Here is a 27,178-nt window from a genome sequence, read left to right as displayed (position 1 = left end):
TTCGGGAATTCCCATTTTCAATATTCATAATGTCATACAGTAGAATGTTGTCAGCATAGCAGTATCCCTGAAATCCAAAGGGAAATCGGCGCTCTATTCCATCTAAGTAATCTGTGACAAAGGAGCGGACTCCACCAGATTCAACCCTGCTGATGTACGGGATCTTTCGGAATAGACGCAACTAATCCGAAAGTCTCAAGGTAAAGTTCCAAAATCTGAGTATCTGCTAGGTCCTCCTCCTCCATCCACTTCACTCCAATGACGGATACTTCTTAAACTTCACTAAGAACAGCGGAATCACTTTACCTTTCAATTTTCTTTCCTTATGTGCCAGAATCTGTTCTGGAACGAGTATCTCCTCGCTCTCTTCCACTTCAGGTTGCTCATCAGGCTCCCCATTAACTCACCATTGAAGGGTTTCAAAAGACTCCCATGAAACGCATTGTGAATCTTCGAAGTGTCTGGAAACTTGAGTCTGAAGGATACATCATTTATCTTTTCTTGAATCTGGAAAGGGCCATAATACCTCATGCTAAGCTTAGGAAAAAGCCGTTCCTTTCCTTTTCATTTTCGTGGGCGTGCCTTCTCAAGATGTAAGAGCACCCAATCATCTTCCTTCAACTTCAAGTCGTGTCTATATCGATCTATTGTCTTCTTGTGCCGTGCTTGAGACTTCTCTAGAGCCTCGCGAACCTTGGCAAAAGCAATGTCCAAATCCCTCGTGTACCGATCGGCTTCAAAAATCTTGTCCTTGGTGCTTAGAAAGGGAGGGACCTTCTTAGCACCTTCGATCACCTCAAATGGCGCCTTTCTTGTCGAAGAGTGAACCGTGTTATTGTAGGCAAATTCCACTAAAGGCAAATAATTTTCCCATTGAGTCTTCTGATCCGAGATGTAAGACTTCAAAACCACTGAATTGGCTATCTCAGATTGCCCATCTATCTGCGGATCGAATGATGATGAGAATTGCAACCATGTGCCAATGTTCTCACAAATGGCCCTCCAAAACAACTTGTGAATCGGGGATCTCCATCGGAGACTATGGTCTCCGGCATGCCATGTAAATGAAAAATTTGTGCAATGAACAGTCTCGCTAAATGATCAGGTTTGATTGTTTTCTTTACTGGAATGAAGTGAGCTTGCTTGCTAAATCTGTCAATGACAATCGAAATGCCATCGTGCCCACTTTGAGTCTTGGGGAGATCAAAGATGAAATTCATAGTAATGCTTTACCGAGGGCAGGTGGGAATGGGTAAAGGCTGAAGTAGTCCATGTGCCTTATGCCTGTCAAACTTGACCTTTTGGCATACTAAACAACTGCGAACAAAGTCGTCCACATCCTTTTTGAGTCTCGGCCAATAGAAGTAACACTCCACACCCTTCAAGATGGTATCTATGCCGCGGTGACCCGTAAAGTGTGGACAATAGCACTCTCTCAAGACCTTTTCCCTCAAAGGTTGCATAGCACACAACATCGTTTTCCGCATCTTTCGAATGATAGGCGTAACATACTCTGAGTAGCCAGGACATGCCAACCCTGCCTCTGTTGTGTATCCCATCTCTTCAGCTTTGATGCCCAGCTTAATGGCCAACTCTAGTGAGATAAAGTTTGCTTTAGACTCACTAGTATCTGAACTTGGCCTGTCACCCACCATATCTAGCACTAGACCTGCCATGGGCTTAGGCTTCTTGCCTTTCCGGTCCTCTTTATCATCCGAATCAACTGGTCTTCTTCTTTGTGGACAATCTGCAGCAAAGTGACCACGTTGCTCGCATATGAGACATTTGTTCTTAGCCATTAAAGCCTTCTTTTCCTCGAACGAGTTGCGCACAAAAGGCTTCCTTTTCTTTTTCTTAGCCTCTCTTCCGACGTCTTGGTTGAGTCCTTGCCTTTGTTTGCCTTTTCTGACCCCTGGGACACTTCAGGAGTCACTTTCACAACGGGCTACTTTGCTGCATTTTTCTTTTGCTGACCCCCTTTCACGTTGCCCTAAAACCCATTGTCCTCTCCCTTCAACAAGGCAAGATCCATGTTGGCAACTTCCATAAGCTGAGTGAGAGTAGCCACTCTGTTCTTTGTACAATAATCCCGAAGCCCTTTAGGCAGCCCACAACAATACTTCTCAATCTGCTCTGTCAATGACACAAACCTGTAGGAGGTTACTGAGAACAACGCTTTACAAAACCTCCGATTGTACTCCTGTAGGCTCTTGCAAGTAGCCGCAGTGAGTTGGTGCCAATCCATCATGCCATTGGCTTCTAATTCATTTGACAGCTATGCACATGCAAACATTAGCTTGAAATATACCCATGTGGCGGGTGCCTGTCCTTGCATCAACAGTGTCGTACACCATGTAAGTGTATTGTCTTTCAAGAAAGTGGCACCTTTCGTGACCTTAGAGGCCTCTGTAAAATCCCCCCCTGCATAAGTTGTATCAAACTACTGGAGGAAAGTAAGAGCCTTTGCCTTATCCTCAAAGCCGCTGAAAGTATCGAACTTCACAGTTGCACCACCTTCTTTGTAGGCTTTTGGCTTTTCCAGTGCTCCCAACTTGTCATAGAGAAGCGTCTGCAACATGGGCATTGTAATAGGGATCATCGACGCCCCTTGGCCATTGACATTTTGCGACATTGGTGCCATATGTGGCTGCTGGTCGGAAAAACCAACCATGCCAAAATTGCCTTATGGCACCCCAAACTGGCCCAGGTTGCACTGAAACCCTTGTTGCATGCCAATATTTCCATACATGGGGTTTGGCATCATGCCTTGCATACCCCCAAACACTATTCCTGGCATATATTGCTGGTTTCCAAGCACATAACCAGCCATGCTCTGAAACATTGATCCACCCCCGAAATACCCAGGATGTACAATGGGTGGTGGAAAAACCTCTTGCATAGCCTAGAAAATAGTTCCCTGTCCATTTAATGCAACGTTTGGACTTTGAAAGGTGGCTAGCTGAACTGGTAAAGCTTGTGGAAGAAGGGTCCTAACCACCTGTTCATGGACAGAAGGAACTTGTCTTGGAGCCCCACGTGACTCCGCAACATGTGAATGCTCCCCGCCCTACTGGGATGCACAAGGGACCTGGGCTTGAGCCTCAACAGGCTCTACTCCATGAGACGGTGGCCTTGTCTACTGTGGCACTAGCAGCGCTTGCAGATATTCCATAGACTTAGGATTCTGCACCAACCGAGAAACACATTCATAGCAGCAACCAACTCTGTCTTGAACGCATCCTCGTCTAGTTGCCCAGTCATATACCCTTGACCTTGTGGAGCATTCAAATCAACAAAAGGTACAGAGAGGGGTGGCCGTGAACTCTTGCCAACCTTGAACACTCGAGGAATAGCCTGTCTGTCCTGTCAAGAGGAACCCTCTTCCCTGGCATTGTTTGTCTTGTCAGCCATAGTGTAATTCCAAGTTCCTGTGGTCTGTCTTTGTCGCAAATCAACCAAGGCTCACTCTTTAAGGAAAAATTGATTATGTCCGCAGAACCATGAAACCGGCCTATAGGGCGGTAGACTCTTTACTTGAACTTTACCGACACAAAGGAGCTTCATGAATAAACCTGTGACTGGAATTAACACTTTACACAAAGCACAGCCTGGCAGCTAGAGCGCTACCAAGCAGACAACAACACCCTGTAGGCCCCAAAACGGGCACCCCTTTCGGTATTCTTTATTCTTATTGCGAATAGACGATCCGAACACTTTCACCTAACTCTCACCAAGCTGTCCAAACCTGTCCATGGCTGTAATCGCAGGTTTTTGACCCAATTTTGCCAACATAATGGCGCAAAAATCTCTATAGGTCAAAAGTACACGTGAAGGACACTTTCCCTTGCGGTTGGGAAGCTTTCCAGTGAGCTGCAGGTCAATTTCAGCGTGCTGTAATTCCCTGTTTTGACAATGTCAGGTGCCGAAAGTCATGTTTAAGCATCCAGAGGCTTTCCCTGAGGCTCCCTTGGCGATGTCCTGTAGTTTAGGTGTGAAACCCTAAACTTACACAAAAACACAGCAAGCTGAAATTTTCTGTTTTGGATCATTTTGGGCGGAGTGAACACATCTATGTGTGTCTCGTGCTCCCGCACGCAATGGGACAGTTCCCCTTTGAAACGGACAAGTTTTTACGCAAGAAAACTCTCCGTTTTCACAATCCTTCGCAATGGAACTGTGTGTACCTATAGGGCATTAGCAATTAGCTAATCCGGTTCCTGTACAGAAGGCTCTTGCCTTGGCAAACGCGCATAAAACCCGAGAACTGTACATGGTCATCTGAGAACCCCAACTAGTGGAGCATTACCATATGTGCAAAGGGGAGAGAGATGCGTGAGAGAAAATCATTGCGCTACATAGAGCAAGGGAGAAGGCAAGCTTTCCATTAAAGCTGTGATCACCTACACCCACTACTCACACACACACTGTAGTCACTTAGAAGCAAAAATCAGCCTCCACCCGGAGCCACCATGTGTCAACTTTGCCTCTTTTGAGTTATTCCTAAAACCCACCGACTTATTAAGTGTAGCGAGGGGCCTAAATGACTTTGAACTGAGCCTAGACCCCTTTTACTGTTCAGATTCCAGTGCCGACTGGCCCAACCATCTCGTGGCGACCTGTCCTTCCCTGCTCTACGGGTGAAACTCTCGGCCGTCAGCCGTTTCACATTGGCCACACAATGTCCAGCCATTTGTGACTTCAAAAAGAGGGTCCCAAAAATTAAAGAAAAATCAAGGGAAAGAAACCAACAACTAAGGTTAGTGGTTGCCACAGCCTCGTGAAACTGTCAAAATGCATACATACCCTCCCATGTCACAAAATTTGGTCACTGGCGTAGAAGCGATCTATCCGAGATAGATTCACCATAGTTACAGGGGACGGAGGGGACACGGCCTAGGGACGCAAATGGGCGTAACAGGGCCGGGGACGGAGGGGGACAGCTGGGAACGGCCGAATTTTCATCCGACCAACGGGAACGCACGGGGACGGCCGAGAACGGACATTTTATCAACTCAAAAAAATGACTGTTTTTAATGGACAGTAGCAGCAAACGTCTACTTTTTTGGGAGGCTTTGGCCCTTGGGAGCCTATAAAAGCACCCTTGGGCCTCATCTTCTCTCAAGTTCAATGAAGGGTCTCCTCTCTACCGTCTACTATTTAGACTCTACACCGTCTACGGTCTACCTACGGGCGCTCAAGGCTCAAGCTCTACCCTTGAGTCTCTCTACCCACTCTCTCCCTCTTCTACCCTCTCAACTTTGAAGCTCTCCTCTACTCTACACCGTCTACGGTCTACCTACGGGCGCTCAAGGCTCAAGCTCTACCCTTGAGTCTCTCTGTCACGAGGACGTGGCAGTTATTAACCATGTCACAGAGATGTGGCAACTGCTAACCTTGGTTGTTGGTTTCTTTCCAATGGGGTTTATTTTATTTGTTTTGAGACCCTCTTTTTGAAGTAGCAAACGGTCGGACATTGTATGGCCAATGTGAACGGTAGATTCACCCACAGACGGGAAGTGGTCGGCACTGGAATTCGTATGGTAAGAGGATGTCTAGGCTCATAGCAAGATCATATAGGTCCCCCCGTCGCACTTAGCAAGTTGGTGGATACTAGGAAGTGAACTCAATTAAGGCGTAAAGTCAAGGTGGGACTACCAACAAAAAGTATCCGACAGTTGGGCCACATTGCATTTTTGGATGCGGTCCCAATGAGGATTGATGGTCAGAAGACCAGTGGGAGCCCAACGGAAGCATCTCCTAAAATTTAGGGAACTGCTATTTTGGGCCGTGAAATGTGTTCGCGTCATTACCTCCGGTATGACTAGGGGAACATTTTATAACTCTACCGCGAAGTCAACTGACGCGTCGGTTGGGATATTTTTAAGCGGCGAACCCGAAACGGGAAAATGCTTGAAAATGCGCCAAGTGTCACATTTTCGTGAACTTTCCTCTTGCCAAAAAATGGGCGCTGATTTTTAAGCTGGGAGAGGCCTCATTTGCAACCTGTCACAGGTTAAGAGCTATGGAGTGCTTCCTTTCCCTCTCATGTACAGTGTGGTGCTAGGAGTGATGCCCTGCACACTACACACTGCTCTCTCTCTCCCCTACGTGCAGTTATGTGATGCCCCACAAGAGGGCTCCTCATTTGACTGATGTACAGTTGTGTGGGTTCATGCTTTTGTGCTGAGGCAAGAGCCTCCTTGAGCAGGAACAGGGGTAGTTAACTGCTGCTCCAAAGCAGGCACTGGTGAGGGTCATAACCTCACCGTACAGGTGCAAAATCAGCGCTGTGTATGCGCTGTAAATTCACTGTTTTTCAGCCATACGGACGCCAGGATCATTGGGAATCGTGCCCCACTGGCAGAGGACAGTTAGGGGACTGTTTGGGGCTGAAAACAGGGCAAAAACCAGTAAATACAGCGTGCTGAATTTACTGTTTTTGGACAGGAATCAGAGGGTATACGACAGTGCAAGCGAGTTCCAGCAGGGAAATTGGTTTCGCGCAAGTTTTGGGGCTGTTATGCTGCCGAAATTTGGCCAAATCAAATGGTATCTAGGTGGATACACGTGAAGGATTCCCAGGACCTTACCTTGTAGTTTACCCTCCTAAAGAATAAAGAAATACCGAAAGGGGCGCCAATTTTGGGGCCTACAGGTTGTCGGCGTCTGCTCGGAGCATTCTAGCTTCCGAGCCGTGTGTGTATTCAAGTGTTAACTCCCGTCGCAGGTTCTCATTGCAAAGTGCTCTGTGTGTGTGTATAAAGTAAAGAATTTCGGGTGAAAGCCAACGCCTACCGCCCTACGGGCCGGTTTCATGGTTCCATTGCCGGGATATCAATCACTTTTTCCTCAAAGAGTGAGCCTGGATTGTTCAGGGTAAAGACACACAGTGCAAGAACGCGGGGATTACACTATGGCCGACAAGGGGAAGGGAATTATGGAAGAGGGTTCCTCTCCAAAGGACAGGCAGGAGATTCCTATGGTTTTTGAGATTGGCGAGAGCTCACGGCCACGTTAGTCTGTACCTCCTGTCAACGTGAATGTCCCTCCAGTAGTACAGGGCTTTATGACAGGGCAACTTGAGGATGATGCGTTTAAGACTCAGTTAGTTGCCGCGGTGAATGTCTTTTCGCAACTGGTGCAGAATCCGAGGTTTATGGAATTCTTGCAAGCGCCACCAGTGCAACAGCAAAATAGGCAACCTACACCGCGTACGGAGCTTGTTGAAGCTCAAGCCCAGGTACTTCATGAGGCGCAGGAGGAAAGGGAACACTCGCATGTTGCGGAGTCGGGGGCTCCAAAGCAGGTTCCTCCCGTGCTTGAACAGGTGGCTAGAACGCCTATTCCACAGGTTATGCCAGTTCGGCCCGCCACCTTTCAGAGCCAGCATGCTGTCTTGAATGGACAGGGAGCTAGATACCAGGTTATGCACTCAGTTTTTCCACCACCCACGGTACATCCTGGGTATTTCGGGGGTGGATCAGTGTTTCAAAGTATGGCTGGTTATGCGTCTGGAAGTCAGCCGTACATGCCAGGAACAGTGTTTGGGGGTATACAAGGCATCATGCCAAACCCCATGTATGGTACTATCGGCATGCAGCAAGGTTTCCACGGCAACCAGGGCCAGTTTGGGGTGCCACAGGGTCATTTTGGCATGGCTGGTTTTTCTGGACAGCAGCCAAATATCGCACCTCTGACGCAAAATGTGAATGGCCAAGGCGTGCCGATCATGCCTAGTACAGTGCCCATGTTGCAGACCATCCCGTATGACAACTTGGGGGCACTAGAGAAGCCGAAGGCTTACAAAGAAGGTGGTGCAGCGGTAAAGTTCAGTACCTTCAGTGGTTTCGAGGACAAGACAAAGGCACTCACTTTCCTCCAGCAGTTTGATACAGCTTATGCGGAGGGAATTTTACAGAGGCCTCGAAGGTCAGGAAAGCTGCCAATTTCTTAAAGGACAATGCGCTTACATGGTGGACGACATTGTTAATGCAAGGACAGGCACCCGCCACTTGGGTTTACTTCAAGCAAATGTTTGCATCTGCTTGGCTATCAAATGAATTTGAAGCCGATGTCCTGACAGATTGGCACCAGCTTACGGCAGCTTCGTGCAAGAGCTTGCTGGAGTACAATAGGAGGTTTTGTAAAGCATTACTCTCAGTGACCTCCTACAGATTTGTGCCATTGACAGAGCAGATAGAGAAGTATTGTTGTGGGCTGCCTAAAGGGCTTTGCGATTACTGTACAAAGAACAGAGTGGCTACCCTTACTCAGCTTATGGAAGTTGCGAACACTGGTCTTGCCTTGTTGAAAGGAGAGGACAGTCGATTTCCGAGCAGTGACAAAGGAGGGCAGCAAAAGAAAAATTCAGCGAAGAAGCCCTTTGTGAAAACGGCTCCTGATGCGTCACAGGGGTCAGAACAGGCCACCAAAGATAAGGATTCAGCTGGGACTTCTGGAGCGCAGGCAAAGAAACAAAAAAGGAAGCCTTTTGTGCGCAAGTCGCTCGAGGAAAAGAAGGTCCTAATGGCTGAGAACAAATGCTTTATATGCGAGTAGCCTGGTCATATTTCTATCAATTGTCCACAAAGGAAAAGGCCAGCTGACTCAGAGGATAAAGAAGATCAAAAAGGCAAGAAGCCAAAACCCACGACAGGTTTAGTGCCAGACATGGTGGGTGACAGGCCCAGCACAGATGCCAGTGAGTTATGCAGGACATGGGGTAAAGTTAGGGATCAGACGGCACTCATCTTCTTTGATCCACGTGCCAAAGCCAACTTTATCTCACCAGAGTTAGCTATGAAACTGGGCATCAGAGTTGAAGAGATGGGGTACACCGCAGAGGCAGGGTTGGCATGTCCTGGCCACTCAGAGTGTGTTACTCCCATCATTGGAAAACTGCGTCTGCATATTCAGTCGTATGTGGACACTGAAGAGTTTTACATCATGCCGCTGGAAGGTTGTGACGCCTTGTTGGGGATCCCGTGGATGTTCCGACTGCATGGAGTCTTGGATGCCTACAACAAAAAGATCACTGTACAGCATAGGGGCAAAACTCACATCTTGGATGTAAAGCTTAAAGGAGAGTCAGTCCCTATTGTATCTGCTTCTGCTATCACTTCTGTAATAAAGAATCATCTTTCTGCGTACCTGATTTTTGCACGTGATGTCTCAGATAGGGATCAGTCAAATTTATTTGCGTTAGATAAAGAAAGGTCAGCATTTTTGCAAAAGTTTAGTGACTGTTTTTCTGATTCATTACCGTCGCAATTGCTGCCAGAGAGACCTGAGGACCATCGCATAGATTTGGTGCCAGGGTGTAGCCCACCAAATAGACCTCCCTACAGGGTTAGTGCGGCGCAGCAGAAAGAGATTATGGGCCAGGTTGAGGAGTTATTAGAGAAGGGGATGATTCAGCCTAGTTCTTCAAACTTTTGCTCCCCAGTGCTCCTAGTGCAGAAGAAGGATGGCTCATGGCGCATGTGTATTGATTACCGTGCGTTGAATAAGAATACCATCAAGAATAGGTTTCCTATTCCTCGCATTGATGATATTCTCGATCGTTTAGAGGGTGCTGCAATTTTCAGCAGGATAGACCTTAAGAGTGGGTACCATCAGATTTGTATAAGGCCAGAGGATGTGCACAAGACTGCGTTTAGAACGACATTTGGTCTTTATGAGTTTCTAGTGATGCCGTTTGGGCTAACAAATGCTCCTGCCACGTTCAACAGAATGATGGACCGGATTTTCCGCTCGCATCAACAGTTTGTTGGAACATTCTTCGATGACATGATTGTGTATTCGAAGAATGAAGAGGAGCATAGGCGTCACTTGACCATTGTGTTCGAAGAGCTGCGCAATCACAGGTTACTTGTCAATCCTAAGAAAAGTGAATTCTTCCTCGAAGAGATCCACTTTCTGGGCCACATAGTCTCAAAGGATGGTGTTAGAATGGATCCCGCAAAGGTCGAAGCTATCAAGACATGGCCAGACTTGAAGACTGTGCACGATGTCAGAAGCTTCTTGGGATTGTGTTCCTACTATAGAAGGTTTATCAGAAATTTTGCAGAGATAGCATCGCCTCTTCACGCATTGCAAAAGAAAGAGGTCACTTTCAGATGGACCCAAAAAGAGATTTCAGCTTTTAGTCTCTTAAAGGAAAAGTTGACTTCAGATCTAGTTATTGTTTTGCCAGATCTCAGGAAGTCATTTGTGGTCCAGTGTGACGCGTGTGGCAGTAGCATCGGAGCAGTGCTAATGCAAGATGGACGGGTAGTAGCCTATGAAAGCCGAATTTTGCAAGGGCCAGAGAGGACTATGCAAATCTATGAGAAAGAGCTCTTGGCCGTGATTCATGCGCTTTCTAGCTGGAAGCACTACCTCTTAGGTGCTGATTTTGTTGTCCAAATAGATCATCAGACCTTGCGATACTTCTTGACACAGTCAAAGTTATCCGAAAAGCATATGCGATGGGCAAACATTCTTTCCATGTTCCACTTCCAGATTATGCATGTGGAAGGCAAGAAGAATGTTGTGGCTGATGCGTTATCAAGAAAGCCACAAATTTCAGCTGTGTCAATTCCTTATCGTCATGAGTTAGATGACATGAAGGAACAGTATACTGCTGATGAAGATTTTGCAAGGATCTTTGAACAGTTACAAGAGGGGCAACATCATGAGCACTACCTCCTCAGAGATGGTTTTATGATGATGCATGGCAAACTTTGTGTCACTAGGCCACTGCGACATAAGGTCATGGAAGAGAGTCATGTCCCACCGTATGCAGGGCATCGTGGCATTGATGCAACAGTTAAAGCGGTAGAGACGTTCTTCTATTGGCCTACCTTGAGGAGAGATGTGGATGCCTTTGTGCGAGCATGCATAGTTTGCCAAAAGGTCAAGTTTGACAAGCAAAAGGCACCAGGGTTGTTACAACCACTGCTGATTCCGGATAAGCCATGGGAAAGCATTGCTATGGACTTTATCTTTGATCTTCCAAGAACGCCAACAGGGAATGATGGTATATGGACCATTATCTACAGGTTCAGCAACCAGGCCCATTTTATCCTTATCAGGAAGAAGATAAAATCTGATCAAATGGCACGCTTGTTCATGTACAATGTGTTTAAGTACCATGGTATGCCACAATCGATTATCAGTGATCGTGATCCTCGCATGACCAGTTTGTTCTGGAGAGGATTGTTTGAGAACATGGGTACTACGCTCAAGTTCTCGTCTTCGTTTCATCCACAAACTGATGGACAATCAAAAGAGGCCAATTCTATTGTCTTAGATCTGCTGAAATGCTATGTGTCAGATAATAAGGGCAAGTGGGAACAGTATTTGCCTATGCTTGAGTATGCGTACAATAATACGGTGCATTCGTCTACTGGCAAAGCACCTTTTGAAATTGTTGAAGGCGGCAAAAAGGTTCCTCCCATTTTGCACACAAAGGACAAGATCTTTGAGGCAGATCGATATGTTGAGAACATGGATGAGATGTATAAGAAGATTAAAGTTGCCTTGGAGAAGACTCAGGCAAAACAGAAAAAGGCTGCTGATCGTCACCGTCGTGAATTGCTACTATCACCTGGTGATTGGGTTCTCTTAAGGTTCGAAAAGGCAAGGTTAAAGAAGATAAAGGGCAAGGAACGGTTGTTTCCTAAGCTCGGCATGCGTTACTATGGGCCTTTTCAAGTGCTTGACAAGATCAGCGATGTGGCTTACAGGCTAAAATTGCCTGATGCGTGGAAGATTCATAATGCGTTTCACGTGAGTCTTCTAAGACCCTTCGTGGGTGATGTGCCAGAAGATATGCCAGTTGAGGATCAGCCAGAAGTTGAGGAACTTGATGAGATCCTGGTACCTGAGCAAGTTTTGGCACATAAGGACAGAAAAGTTAAAGGACAAGTTGCAAGACGCTATTTGGTGAAGTTCAAGAACTATCCGCCTATGGATGCAAAGTGGATGGAAGAGCATGAACTGTCAGAGTCACCAAATGTATTGCAGCTTTACCTTGAAGCCTTTGGGTTACAGCCTACTTATGCCCCAACCCAACGTGTGCAAAGGAGGGGTAATGATAGAGCTAGTACATCAAATGTACAAATGAGTTCAGTGCCATAGATGGAAATGGAAAAAGTATGAAGGCCTCATTAAGTCATTTGTATCTATGTATGTTACGACCTTTCTTGCGGATACATGCGATGATAAAAGAGTGTTGATAGCACAAGATCATCAGTGGCGTGTATTTATGGTATGCAATCGAGGACGTTTGCGATTTCAAGAGGGGGGTATGTCATGAGGACGTGGCAGTTATTAACCATGTCACAGAGATGTGGCAACTGCTAACCTTGGTTGTTGGTTTCTTTCCAATGGGGTTTATTTTATTTGTTTTGAGACCCTCTTTTTGCAGTAGCAAACGGTCGGACATTGTATGGCCAATGTGAACGGTAGATTCACCCGCAGACAGGAAGTGGTCGGCACTGGAATTCGTATGGTAAGAGGATGTTTAGGCTCATAGCAAGAACATATAGGTCCCCCCGTCGCACTTAGCAAGTTGGTGGATACTAGGAAGTGAACTCAATTAAGGCGTAAAGTCAAGGTGGGACTACCAACAAAAAGTATCCGACAGTTGGGCCACATTGCATTTTTGGATGCGGTCCCAATGAGGATTGATGGTCAGAAGACCAGTGGGAGCCCAACGGAAGCATCTCCTAAAATTTAGGGAACTGCTATTTTGGGCCGTGAAATGTGTTCGCGTCATTACCTCCGGTATGACTAGGGGAACATTTTATAACTCTGCCGCGAAGTCAACTGACGCGTCGGTTGGGATATTTTTAAGCGGCGAACCCGAAACGGGAAAATGCTTGAAAATGCGCCAAGTGTCACATTTTCGTGAACTTTCCTCTTGCCAAAAAATGGGCGCTGATTTTTAAGCTGGGAGAGGCCTCATTTGCAACCTGTCCCAGGTTAAGAGCTATGAAGTGCTTCCTTTCCCTCTCAAGTACAGTGTGGTGCTAGGAGTGATGCCCTGCACACTACACACTGCTCTCTCTCTCCCCTACGTGCAGTTATGTGATGCCCCACAAAGAGGGCTCCTCATTTGACTGATGTACAGTTGTGTGGGTTCATGCTTTTGTGTTGAGGCAAGAGCCTCCTTGAGCAAGAACAGGGGTAGCTAACTGCTGCTCCAAAGCAGGCACTGGTGAGGGTCATAACCTCACCGTACAGGTGCAAAATCAGCGCTGTGTATGCACTGTAAATTCACTGTTTTTCAGCCATACGGACGCCAGGATCATTGGGAATCGTGCCCCACTGACAGAGGACAGTTAGGAGACTGTTTGGGGCTGAAAACAGGGCAAAAACCAATAAATACAGCATGCTGAATTTACTGTTTTTGGACAGGAATCAGAGGATATACGACAGTGCAAGCGAGTTCCAGCAGGGGAATTGGTTTCGCGCAAGTTTTGGGGCTGTTATGCTGCCGAAATTTGGCCAAATCAAATGGTATCTAGGTGGATACACGTGAAGGATTCCCAGGACCTTACCTTGTAGTTTACCCTCCTAAAGAATAAAGAAATACCGAAAGGGGCGCTAATTTTGGGGCCTACAGGTTGTCGGCGTCTGCTCGGAGCATTCTAGCTTCCGAGCCGTGTGTGTATTCAAGTGTTAACTCCCGTCGCAGGTTCTCTTTGCAAAGTGCTCTGTGTGTGTGTATAAAGTAAAGAATTTCGGGTGAAAGCCAACGCCTACCGTCCTACGGGCCGGTTTCACTCTCTACCCACTCTCTCCCTCTTCTACCCTCTCAACTTTGAAGCTCTCCTCTACTCTCTCTCCACACAAGCTCTCCTCTTAGCTCTACTCTCTTTCCACCATCATGTCATCTCAAGCTAACTCCACTGCTCAAGCCGGCTCTTCTCGAAGGAGGCCCGCCATGCAAACATGGTCGTGGTGGGATGAAGTCGACTCTACCACACGTGGTAAAGGTGGCGGTGCAAGACCATGGACGTGCAAGCTATGCCCGTACAAGAGAACGGGTGGTGCAAACAAAGTACGAGCCCATCTTCTTCATGATCCCGGTCACGAGGTGAAGTTTTGCCCTCGAGTATCTCCCGAGAACAGGTTGGAGCTTCTTGAGAAGCTCGCGGTGTATGAGTTCGCGGAAGCGACCAAGAGGAGCCGTTTCGTTGCCGTTGATCCCTCCGCCACGGCGACACCGCGAGAGCAAAGGGAAGCCAACCTTGACTCCACCTCTCAAGCGTTCAAGAAAAATGCATCTACACCGTCCTCTTCCGTTGCCCATCGCCAAAGCACCCTCAACCAAAATTGGAATCCTAAATTGAAGGAAGAGGTGGATAGGTCAGTTGCCCGATTCTTCTTCCACGACCGCATTGCTGGCATATGCACATTGCCATCTCCCATTTTGTATTCATTATGGGGTCTCGACTCTCGACTCTCCATACTAACACAACATGCTCTATTTTGTGTGGATAGGTCTCCATACTTTCGAACCATGGTTACGAAAATAGGGGAATATGGATCCTCTTATGTGCCACCTTCATCGGAGAGGCTTCGCACCACCCTCCTTGGCAAAGAGAAGCTTGCCGTGGAGCAAGCGGCCCAAGCAACAAAGGATTTGTGGGAGATCAATGGCGTCTCTCTCCTTGTAGATGGATGGAGTGACACCCGCAAGCGGTCCATCCACGGAGTGGTGGCCTACTCTCGGGGGGAGATGTACTTTGTGGAGTCACATGATGCATCCACAATGGCAAGGCCGGGGAGATGCTTACTACGGAGTGGACAAGCACCATAGAGATCACCAGCCCGGAGAATGTCCTTTGTATGGTTGCAGATGGGGAGGCGTCAAATAGGGAAACCGGGGCTATCATTGAGGGCATGTATCCCAGCATCCATGTCACATTTTGCATGGTGCATTGCCTCAATAACCTCCTCAAGGACATAGGGAGCTTGTCATGGATTTCACCCACCATTGGTGACACCTCTCAAATTGTCTCCTTTGTGCTCAACCATCAAAAAGTGCGCCATGAGTTCTTAAAGAGGAGCCACTTGTCCTTGCTCAAATCTTCAAAGACAAGATTTGCATTCAATTAGCTTATGCTAGGCCGCTTGTCTACATGTGGCGGAGCCTTGAGGAGCCTCTTTCACAGTGATGAGTTCCAGGCCATGCCGGAGTCTACATCAGCACAGGATTGAAATGCCGAGAATGGGCTGACGATGTCGCTTGGTGGGAGGAGGTGAAGACTCTTGACGCCATGGTCAAGCCTATTCTACACCTACTTCGAGTTGTGGATGGCTTGCAGCCATGCATCGGCAAAGTCTACGAAGCCATGGATCGGATGATAGAGACACTTGAGAAGCTTGTGCCTGACCCTGTTTAGTATGCGGAGATTCATGGCTTGTGTGAGTCGAGGTGGAATGGATACTACTCTCCACTTCATGCGGCAGCTTATGTGCTTGACCCTGAGTTTCAGGGAAGGCGTCAAGAGACCGACAAGGAGGTGAGCAAAGGATGGTGGCTTGCATTGGAGCAAGCCTAGCAGTGACACTAAGTGCAAGATTAGAGACGAGCTACTCAAATACAGGCAAAAGAAGGGCTCTTATGGATGTGTAGATGCACAGATTGATCGCAACAAGATTGGCTCGGTTTTGTGGTGAGAGGACTATGGAAGAGATGGCCCACATTTGCAGCGCTTGGCTGTTCGTGTCCTTAGCCAAGCATGTACCACTAGTTGCTTGGAGCAACTATGGAGTGTGTACAACCACATTGCCTCTAGGAAGAGGAATCGCCTTGGGGTCCACAGGACCAATGATTTGGTATTTGTGAGCGCTAACTTGCGCATGCTTGCCAAGAGCGCCACACACAAGGCAGGTCCCTTCACTCAGTGGGAGATGGCACAAGAGAATCCATCTCTGGCCGAGACACTTTTGGAGGAGCTAGAGGAGGACTTCGAGCCTCAATGCGAGCCTCGCGAGGCCTCATATGTCGCTGACGACCTCGACTACAACGATAATATGGAGATTCAACCGGCGAGCACTTCTTGAGTTTGATGATCGTTGATCAGTCTCGAGTCTAGAGTCTACCTAGCCCTTTGTACTTTTTGTTATCCTTGAGGCTTGTCCTAAGTCCTTTTTGAGCCCCTATGGCATGCACTTTTCACTTCGTATCCATCAATGTTTTATTAGCACATTTGCGCCTATATGACCCGTGCTCTTTGGTCTATTAGTGTAAATTTGTGGTCAAAGTGATGCTCGATGTGTGTGGCATGTGTGTAGGTCAAAAAATGCCAAAAAAACTCTCTTTTTTTTGTCGTTCCGACCCCCGACCCCGACCCCGACACCGACCCCGACTCGCCGTCCCATGTAACTATGAGATTGACGCCCCTACTCTGCGGTAAGATCAAGACAAAAATAGGTTGTTTGAGGGTCGCACAAAGCCTGCATTCTGCCAAACATATGAAATCCTCGAGGTCATACATAAGCACTCCCAAACTGCCAACTCAGCCCCTTGCACACTAGCATGGCTGTGTCCACAATCCTATCCGAGGGATCCTCCAACGTGTTGAAGTCCCCCCCAACACACCACTGCTCTGCATGAGGTACAGACTCCACAATTTGTGACCAAAACTCAGCTTGTGCACTTGCATGGTTGGGCGCATAGATGTTCAGGAAGCCCATGAGGCTACCGTGAACTTGCATAGTAACCCACTGGGCCCTACTTGGCACAATGATACCTTTTCCCACAATGGCTGAGTCCGCAATAGTCATACATACACCTCCCTAGATGCCTCCAAGTCCAAAAGCAGCTGACCAAAAGGTCTCATAGCGGCCACGCATAATCTAACCACAACGCAGAATGCGGCTCTCACAAGATTGTGCTCCTGAATCATAAGTATATCAATCATACCACCCACAAGGCATCTTTGAAGCTACTAATGCAAGCGACCCCTCTAACGCTGAAATTGAGATCCAATTAAACTGTGCATATTCCATGAGACAATACTCATGGGATCAATGAGAAAAGACCGATGTTGCAACAGCATCCAACCTCGCTAAGATGGTGCTCCTAAATCATAAGTATATCAATCATACCAGCCATAAGGCATCTTTGAAGATCCTGATGCAAGCGACCCCTCTGACACTGAAATTGGGGTCCACCTAAACCCTGCACATTCCATGAGACAATCCTCATGGGATCAATGAGAAAAGACCGATGCTGCAACAGCATCCAACCTCGCTATCTTCGAGGCCAGCTTGGATGGTGTCCGTAGGGTTACATCCTTTGTCCAGGAGTCCTCATGTACATATACATAGCAGGGTAGGGTTACATCCTTTGTCCAGGAGTCCTCATGTACATATACATAGCAGGGTGTACTCTGCGTGTCAGAAAAAAAGTGTACCACAATGTACCTACATCCTGATGTATCTGGTGGTGTCACAAAAAACTTGGCTACCGGCCCTAGAGTCTGTATCAAATTTATCACTCCCACATCTCATGTGTGGTGAGAGAACTCAAGAGCCTCAACCTGAAGCCAGTCCATTCACTGAATCCTTAGTCCACTCAGTCTAATCCTTGCCACACGGAAAGGAGATTGGTACACGCCGACCACCAAGGGCGCCGAACTAGCATAGTGGTCCCTAGCCATGTCTACCATGAACTTGCTACCAGCCCTCCTTTGCCTGGGCACCGGTCTCAGAGGAGGAACCCACTTGTGCTCCCTGTCTCTGCCTGTTGAGCCTGGCCAGCCTTAGTAGGCTTGGTCTGTGTCGCGGGTCGGGGCCGCCTCCGTGGACATGTCTTCGCAAGATGGCCCATCTATCTACAAATGAAGCATTGATTCTAGAGTTCCGAATACTCCACATTCTGACGGAGCCAACCACCACTCAGTGCGAGAAAACAATAGCAACACACAAACAGAAACTACAGAATCACTCAACTGAGAGAGAGAGAGAGAGAGAGAGAGAGAGAGAGGATAGTCGACACGGCATGGCGGACTTCTGAGCCAAATTGGACTAGCCCCAAAGACTAGCTCCCCTTTCAGTATTTCTTTATTATTACTCTTCCCAAAGTACAACTCCTGAGGGTCCAACTCTCTCCGAGACTCTGCACCCAGATGCCCTCAGAGAAGTGGCCCTCTAGGAACTTATAAACTTCCAAAGGATGCCCAAAAGCACTTATCCCCAAAAGCATCTGCTCACACCACCTACCTTGGAGACTTCTAAGCAACGACCTCCCAAAAAAGCGATGTCAAACTGCTGTATAAATCTAAGGGCTCGATGGGTATCCTTGAAGCCTAAAAACATGTCAAACTCAACTGCTTGGTCCCCATCCTTGAACTCCTTGGCCTTCTTACTCTTTTTCTTAAGATAATCATACTGAGCTAGAAGCATTAAGAGCTTCTGTTTCTTTCCATAAATAGTCTCGTATGCACCAGAATCAATATCCAAAATGTCAAAGGATGAAGTGTCCTCCTCGGAACTGCCAGAATGCTTGCAATGCCTCCTAGACTTCTTCTATGATCTACTTTTCTTGGTCTCTCTCTCTCTCTCTCGTTTTAAAACCAACAGAGGTTTACTGAAACAAAAGTGCCAGAAGGTCCCAGCTTATAGGGCATAAAGCAAAGCCAGAGGAAGTTGTACCATAGTATCACCCCCTATTTAGATAAACCAAAACCAGAGTTGTAGTAAGAAACGTTCCCTTAGGAGGTCTTCAGGCCAGTCGTCAAGAGGCATGGCAAGGTAAAAGTAGGACAGTAGGTGAACCAATCCTCAAACCCTCATCTATACATATCCTTTTAAGGAATCTAGAGAGAGAAAAGGATTAAAACAGGTTCAAAACCAGTGTTCAATAACATTCCCAAAAGGAGGTCAAGCCATCCTCAAAAAGATAAGCACACTTTAAAACATCTCCTAATTTAGCTTCAGTAAGTGCTTAAGTGTAGAATAATCATCTCATAGGGATAAATGTAGAGAATTCTTTTCCAAAGTCATGTAATACTTCGAAGGCCCAAGCACTCATCATTCACGACTACCCAGTTAAGGAGGTTAAACCAGCACCTATGCAACAGACTATAACAGGCCATTAAGGTATTGCAAGGACCCAAAATCATTGCACGCTCAAGAGGCCTTGTGAAAATTCAAAATCATGAGTAATCCAATAAAGAAATCCCACTTCAAAGGAATAAAAGATGAGTAGTTCAGAAGGTAGAACCTCCAGTCAAGAAGTTCCAGTAGCAGGAAAACTCGTTTAAGGAAACCTGTATTCTTATGACAGACAATTCAGAGTTTCAGTCATCAATGATTTATATGAACCTGGAGAGGTATTAGCCTTGAACAATAAGGTAAGACCGGTTCTAAGTAACCGAAGTTAGCCAAAGAATACCCAGTGCAAGGTATAGGAACCTCTAACAGAATAGATCAACTGTAATATGTAAAAATGTCCTCATCTTTTAATTAAAAAAAACCATGAACAGAGCCACCAAATAAGATCAGAAAAAAAGCTTAGTGTTAGAAAAAAACAAACCCTATCTCCTTTAGCTTTACAGTTAAAAAGCAGCTTCAACCTTGTTCTAATTAGTCAAGAACTCTAGAACCCAATTCACCAGCTATGAGTGTCATATTTGGTTCCGCATCTAAAGAAGCCAAATCCACTATAAACAGAGTTTTGAAGATCCATAACTAGAATTTCAGCAAAATCGGGAACTTAATTTCAACACTCAGTCAAGAATCAACAAGATCCTCTACCCTTCAAGCCAGCATTCCACAAAGAGAAACCATTTAAACAAGGTCACAGTGTAAGGCTAAGACATCCCTTTATACCATAGTAAACTAGAAAAAAACGCAGACCAAAAGATGCTTCAAAATTCTTTTAAAACAATTGTTACGACATCATTCATAGAACCAAGGTGAAGAAACCCAAGAGATCTAAACTATCAAGAACAACTGATCCAATGCCTAGATCAAATGATATTGAAAAAGTCATGCTAGCCATTGTTCGATATTTTTTTATAGAATCAATCAACCAAAGCAAAAAGTTTAGAGCCAAGTTGAAAACATTGATTAATCATAGAGATTGTGTGAGTAGAATGAGGCAATACATTGATAGATACCCAAAGTTGGAAATTCCAGCTAAGAAAAGACTTGTCTCACTATTCCTTGACAAAGGCACCATGAAATCTTCAAGATTACATAATGTCAGTAGCCAAAAAAAATCTCTTCAAATTCATCAGAGCAAGTACACTGTATTTTGAAAAAGACCCGGGAAGAAGAAGCCTCTTCAATAATCTCCATGTTGCAAAGAACAGTCAACAAAAACCTCTTCTACAAGTAGGGGAGAGCAACCAATCCTTCTATCACACTCTCTCATTCTTGTGCAAAAACAGATTTCAAAAAAATACCAAGACTAAGTGAAGGTGAAAAACCCTCACCCTAAAGAGAGGAAGGGAAAAGAGTGAAGCCATCCATCTCTTCTAAAGCTAGAATGAAGCGTGCCCAGCTGTGACCACTTAGTCTTGTAACCAAAAGGAGAAGCTAGGTGTCCATACAATGCATGGGAGACACCATGTGTCAATACCAGTAGAAGACATGATGGGAGGAGGGCCATACCCATTAAATCTCAAGGTACCATCATGAGGAAGAGCCACAATCAGTTCATCAACCAAAGGCAACCATGTCTTCCCCAGAGCATGAGCCCTTCTACAAACCAATAGAGAAGCTGCTACATACACCCAATGATTAGAGCTAATCAAGCCATGAAGCTTTAATCACCACAATAAAGACCCATACTACCATTACTTACCCAAGGAGGACGCGTCCATCGACAGTCCAAAATGGCTGCCTAATGTCACAAGCATGCAAAGGGAAGAAAGGAGAGCATGCCCCAATGGATGACACCCGGGGTGCAGAGAAGGGAAAAAGACCTTGCAGGATCCTAAGGCCAAGAGGAAGTTAATGCCTCCTCATTTTCCCAAGGCAGGCTAAGTGGCCAAAGCATAAGAAATCCAAAGGAGGATTTCCACTGAAGTGAGCAACTTCATCCATAAGGAGTTAGTTGTTATGAAGAGAAGCTACCCAAAGAATGTTGGCAAGAGGTAGTTTCCTCTTAATGAGAGCACTTCCATACACAAAGGCTTTACCCATGGAAAAAAAAAACAATAAAGCACATATCATCTCAAGGCAAGGGCTCATTCCCCACGGGAGGAAAATTCCAATTTCCATGAGAAGTCCAAGAGGTTTATTATGGCACTACCTTATCACAAGGTGTAGGATTCAATTCCCAGAAAACAACCAGAAAGAGTTAGAGCTCCAAGAAAAGCTATTTTTAGAGGGGTTTCTTCAAGCTAGTCAAAAAAAGTCCTTGAATCAGAGAGGAGCTAAGCTTTGAGAGGGAAATGGACAAGGTAGGGGAAAAAACAATGTTTTGCCAATATGTGTGCGTTTGTGTGTGTGTGTGTGTGTGTGAGAGAGAGAGAGAGAGAGAGTACGTATCACGGTCCTCTAGTTTTCTCGAGTCAGCAGTTTCTGCTGTCACAAACTACTGACGTGTCAAGCCACTGAAGAACGCAGCCAAGCTACAGATTCCGGCCGAGGAGCCTAAACCCTACTAAGAAGAAGCAGAAGAAGTCCCCACCAACTTATGGGACCCTATCTGATGGGGCCCAAGTGACCCAAAGACATTAAAGTAAAGCAAGCCCACACACACACTCTCAATTGCGTGGCGAGTTGATGACATGGCAATCGAACGAATTTCACACTGGTTGTGATGACGTGGCAACAATACAAGGTCCCGGATCTTTACGCTGACATGCCGACGTGGCAGACCTAAACAGATTTTCGCGCTTTACGCTAATTGCTGACGTGGCAGAGCTGTACGGATTTCTCCATCTGCTTTTGGGCCAGTTGCTTTTGAGTTTAAAGGCTTTTCATGTAACTGCTTTTCATAGGCCAAGGGCGTTTAAATATGTGCAGAGGGCTCATTCTCTGACACGCTTCAATACGACGGTGCAGAGGGTGGAGTACCGGCATTGTACTGAGTTCAAGCAATATAAAGAAATATCGGAAGGGGCGCCAAGGTTTGGGGCCACTGCTCTCTTAGGGTGGAATTCCGCCATTCCCCGTCTCGTGTCGTCTATCTCTTTCAGTTCAGTTGATACTGAAGTGCTAAAAGTCTGTTCAGTCTGTCTTTTTCGTTGGCACGTGATGCCTGTCCCATGGCATTTGCTCACAAGCTTCTTCTGACGTTTTTGTACAGAATCAGTTTGGATCAATTTGAGTAGTTGTCATTAAATCTAAGCATCAGATTATCGAAATTAAAGATTTGATAGGTCTCTACGCAAGTCTTAGTGCAGTGTTCGGCACTTATGTTCTATGGTTTGATGTATATACTATTGTGGCTTCTGTACAGAGATAGAGGTTACTAAAAAAAAGTTTAAAAAAAGGAAAGACAACAAAAATTTCTTTACAATGCAATTTTCTCTAGGGCTTTGATCTTTGGTTGAGTTTTGTTGCTATATGTCCAAAGCTCTATCTGTGTATGAGCGTCGAAAAGCCATGGTAAATTGCTCAGAGGCCACTTCTGAGATCAAAACTTATTTATATGAGGACTTTGAGGAGGCTCGAAAAGCATGGAACGGTCAGGCACTTGTGCTTGAGGTGCGAATTCCCGTGGAGGACCTTATGGACCAAATTGCGCAATATGTTATGAATGCAGTCATCTTGTTTTTCCCGAGAAAAATGCGTACGACGCAAGATGTCGAACACTTGCAAGTATTGGCTGACTCGCAGCCTTTGTCAAACCCTGAAATAAAGAAGTTGTGTGACGCTCGGGTATGTATCCAACATAATGATAAGCAAAAATTAGATAAATGGCAAACATGTGCTCGTCAACGGGCTTTTGTGGATAAAGGGTGGGCTTCGAAACAGTTTTTCAAGCATCTGCATTATACAAGAGTTTCTCAAGACATTAAGCGAGTCTTGCCTCCTTCAGGCACTTGGACATCGTCCAAGCAAGAACTTGTTGATGCCATGGTCTTACATTATCGGCAAGTCTTTGTTGCTGCTCCTAAGCCCTCCAAGCAGTTTAGCAAGCTCGTCAATTGTTGCTTTCTCATGTACATCCAATCCTTTCTTCACAAGATACACAATGCCTTGACAAACCATTCACTGATTCTGAATTGCATTGTGCACTGCTTGCGTTGGGCCTTTGGCGATCCCCTGGCCGAGACGGGCTTACTGTGGAATTCTTCCTCTCCTTTTGCGCCATTGGCGATCCCTTGGCCGGGACGGGCTTACTGTGGAATTCTTCCTCTTCTTTTGGCAGTCTCTTAAAGAGCCTTTACTCTACATGTTGAATGCGGCATGGGAGAAATAAGATTTTCCAGTACATTGGAAGGAGAGTTTGCTTAAATTGTTGCCTAAGCAAGCACTTTGCGAGCAATTTTCTCATTGGCGACCAATTACTTTGATGCCAGTAGTTTACAAGCTATTGGCTAAGTTGTTGGTGAATCGGATGAATGATCACCTGCTTGCAAGAATTCATCAGACTCCGTATGGTTTCATCCCATGTCGCAAATCACTCACAACTTGGCTAATGTTCTAATTGGCATGGAATATGCAAAATACACGCAACAGGATGTACTGGTTATGCAAGTTGATATTGAAAGGCTTTTGATATTGTCCAATGGGATTACATTGCTGCTATGATGCGGCTCCTTGGGTTTGGTCTGAAGTTAGCTAATATCGTGTATTTCTTGTATGCTCGCAATCCGTCTTCAGGGATCCTTTAAGGGGAACTGACGGAATCTTGGCCTCTCGGCTGTTCAATTAGGCAAGGCTGCCCCCTCAGTGCATTGTTGTATGCTATTGCCACCTTTCCGTTGCTGATGCATCTTGATTATTTGACTTCAGGTGGTAGTCTTCATGGCTTGCAGCTACCCTCAGGTCAGAACTTTGTTGGGCAAGCCTATGTAGATGACTCATTGTTTATGCCTCGCAATAACTAGGCTGTTGTCCAAGGGATTATAGACGCTTTGGAATTGTATGGGCTTGTGGCTCATCTTAGAGCCAATTTCCGCAAATCAAAGCTTCTGCCGCTTAACCCTTGTGATTGGCATAATTTGTTGTGGCCAGGTGAGATTGTCCCTTCGAATGTGATTACCAAGCACTTGGGATAACCAATTGGATGGCATGTTACTTATGCTCTAGAAGTGAAGTGGGTTATGCAACGCTTGAATGTCAAATTGTATTATTGGAAATTATCCATTTCGCCATTACATGTTCGCCTACAAATCGCTCAAAGTATCTTGATGGCTTATGTTCGGTTCTACTTGGCATTGCTGCATTAGTCTCGTTGTTGTCTCACTTCTCTGATGTCAGCTATTTTGTCTCACTTGTGGCGAACCCATGCTCGCAAAAAAGGCTTGTGTTTAATGTCAATGGGGAAGCTTTGCACCTCCCTCCTAAGCGCTTTGGGGGCCTCAATATCCTGGACTTGCGCAGGCATGCTCTTGCTAGGAGGGCTATGTTGTTGCCTATCCTTGTGCAACAAAATCGGCCTTCAACTCTTATGCTTGCCTATTTATGTCAGAATGTGGTTACTTCCTCCTTTGGCCATTGGCATACATCTCTCTGAAAGGTCGTGTTTAGCAAGATGAAAGGACACATTCCTGGCTGTTCTCTTGCTTCCAGTTTGATTTCGGCTTGGAAGAATGTAACAAGTCATTTATCATGGCACGGTTGACACCAACGGAAAGAGAATTCGTTTCATTTGGAGTCTTCATTGGAGTCAGGCATTCTCTCTTACTTTGGTTGACGTTCGCCTCGCTAGGCTCTTGTCGTGGCCTTCGTGTAGTTGATGATGTGGTTGATGAGGCCAGCTACATCATTCGGTTTCCCATTGCCGCTCGCCGGTTAGAATTGGGTATGCATTATCGTCAGCTCTGGAGAGAGCTTCAATATATGCTGGCTGATTTTTTACCCATTCCACCTTTGGCTGATGGTGGCCGCCATAGTAACAAGGGACGCCCTTTTTCGGGCTTTCCGTCCCCACTTGCCGTCCCGCCCTCTTCATGTGGTTCAGATATTGGGCTTATTGGACCTTGTGGCGTCAACATAATGGCTATATGTTCCACTGCTCCGATGTGGATCCTTTTCAGTTTTTCAAGTTCTCCCTTAGGCAATCTTTACACTTTGCCTTGGATGTTGATAACACCTCAGAGATACATCCGCTCTCAAATGAATGCTTTTAGCCATCTTTTTCAGCCGAGCACTTCTGTGTTGGTTCCTCTGTATATGATCTTTTCTGTGGGTATTTTGAGGTTTCCCACTTGTAAATTAATCCCAAAGATTTACAAAAATAAATAAATAATGTGTACCTGTTGAACGGTTCAAAGTTGACCTGATACTGAGTGGAGAAGCTCCCGACTTAGTAAGTAGCGGCTGGCAACTGAGCTCACAGCCTTTCACCTTCCATAAGAGCTGATTGGAGGAAAATATGATGCTGGATGATCGGTATGATTTCCAAACGAGCTGCAAAGAAGACACTAGTGTGTGCGTGGAGGAAACATGGGGCCAGCAAACGAAAGCTGATGCTGCCATCATGCAAGCTCAAGCACTGTTCTTTGATATTTCACGCCACGTCACTTGTATGTGTGTGTGTTTTTCCATACCTCCTCTAGCCTACCTACAAACTATCTCCCTGCATACTGCTCTCCATACCACTGCGAGGGAACGTCTGCGCGCCACAATAGTGAGTTTTTTTGTTTTTTAAAATATGCGAGAATTATATTAAAAAGAGGTCAAAGTTACCTTTCGCGAGGTAGAGCCTCGACACTAAGTAGCACCCAGCATTGGGGGGGGGGGGGGGGGGGGGGGGGGGGGGGGGGGGGGGGGGTAAGTGCATAGACGGCCCGGAAGAGGACGTCGGAAGGCCAAGGCGGATTAAACTCGAACATGCGAGAATCCAGACAAAATAGGGCTTGAGTTTAGCAAAAAAAAGGGTCCACCTTCAACTCGATTTGAACCCATGTCCTCAGTGTTAAATTGAGATGCATGGGCTAACCATCTCACCCATGCACACATGTTGTAACCTAGAGCTATTTTTACAAGGTTTTATTATTAAAACACAAGCGCTACTCGGGTTTAATTTGTGGCTGAGTTTACTTCGTGGCCGGGTTTAGTTTTTAAATAATCTAGACGGCTGCGATCACCCTGGCTTTCGTGCGTGAACTTCCCGACCATGGATCCCTTCACTCCCCCTCCCCCCCTTAATGCTCGGTGTTACTTAGTCCTGAGGCGAGGTAGAGCGAGAAGTGATTGATATGCCTATGGATTCCTTGTGCCCAATCATTGGATGGATTAACAAGGGATCTCATGATGCATTTATCCATCAACCTATCGGCTGATGTTGTAATGTCGATGATCCCAAGGCCACCTTTATCTTTAGGTTGGATGCAAGTTTCCCAATTGACTATAGCTATTCCCTTTTTGGAGGGGTCTCCTTTCCAAAGGAAACTCCTGCATACTTTGTGAACCATTTGGAGAGTTGTTTCAGTAAGTTGCCAACATGAAACATAAAAGAGTAGTGAAGCGATGATAAAGTGATTTATCACCAACTCGGCTCGGAATGTTTGACAAGAAGCCATCCTAGCGTTTAAGATTGGTCAGGAATCTATTAATCACCTAGTCTCAACTCTGTTTCTGGTTGATACAGAATCCCATAGGTATACTCAGTAGTAGTCGGAAGGAAATGCCTTCTTCAATGATTTGGTAGCCATATTCCTTGATTATCATACTTAGTCCTAGCCCCATGTCTCTTAAAGATTGGAGAATGAAATCACATTCAATGCGATCATAAGCTTTGTCGAAATCCACTTTAACAAAGAGAAAATCATAATTAGTGTCTTTGGCATAATCTATACCTTCCCAAAGGGCAATAATGGCATTTAAAATGAATCTACCTTTTTGAAATGGGCTAATCCTCTTTTGCAAATGAAATTGTAATTGGAGAGCTATCACTTTGGCCAAGATCTTGTAGGCACGGGATAAGAGAGGAATGGGCCTCCAGTTAGTAACAACATCCCGTTCCCCTTTCTTATGAATTAAATTGATGACCCCTGTGTTGACGATTCTTTCCATAAAAGGAGAATGTTTGTGGCTAACAAGT

The 27,178-nt window shown here is 45.9% G+C and overlaps 1 protein-coding gene across 3 annotated transcripts in view; it reads right to left on the bottom strand.

Annotated features, from left to right (window-relative positions):
• The window catches only part of LOC147452518 (phosphoribosylamine--glycine ligase, chloroplastic-like), a 32,373-nt gene extending 6,588 nt beyond the window's left edge, over positions 1-25,785 (bottom strand). For all 3 annotated transcript variants that reach the window (XM_086518175.1, XM_086518173.1, XM_086518174.1), the window contains exon 1: positions 25,389-25,785. In XM_086518175.1, coding sequence (XP_086374301.1) covers positions 25,389-25,614 — 226 coding nt within the window. In that variant the 5' untranslated portion in view covers positions 25,615-25,785. The remainder of the gene's footprint in view (positions 1-25,388) is intronic.
• Positions 25,786-27,178: the final 1,393 nt, after the last annotated feature.

Source organism: Adiantum capillus-veneris, chromosome 8 (assembly GCF_014529385.1).
Source record: "Adiantum capillus-veneris isolate H3 chromosome 8, ASM1452938v2, whole genome shotgun sequence".
Lineage (NCBI taxonomy): Eukaryota > Viridiplantae > Streptophyta > Polypodiopsida > Polypodiales > Pteridaceae > Adiantum > Adiantum capillus-veneris.
The sequence above is the reverse complement of the archived record's forward strand: the minus strand, read 5'-3'. Positions and strand labels throughout refer to the sequence as shown.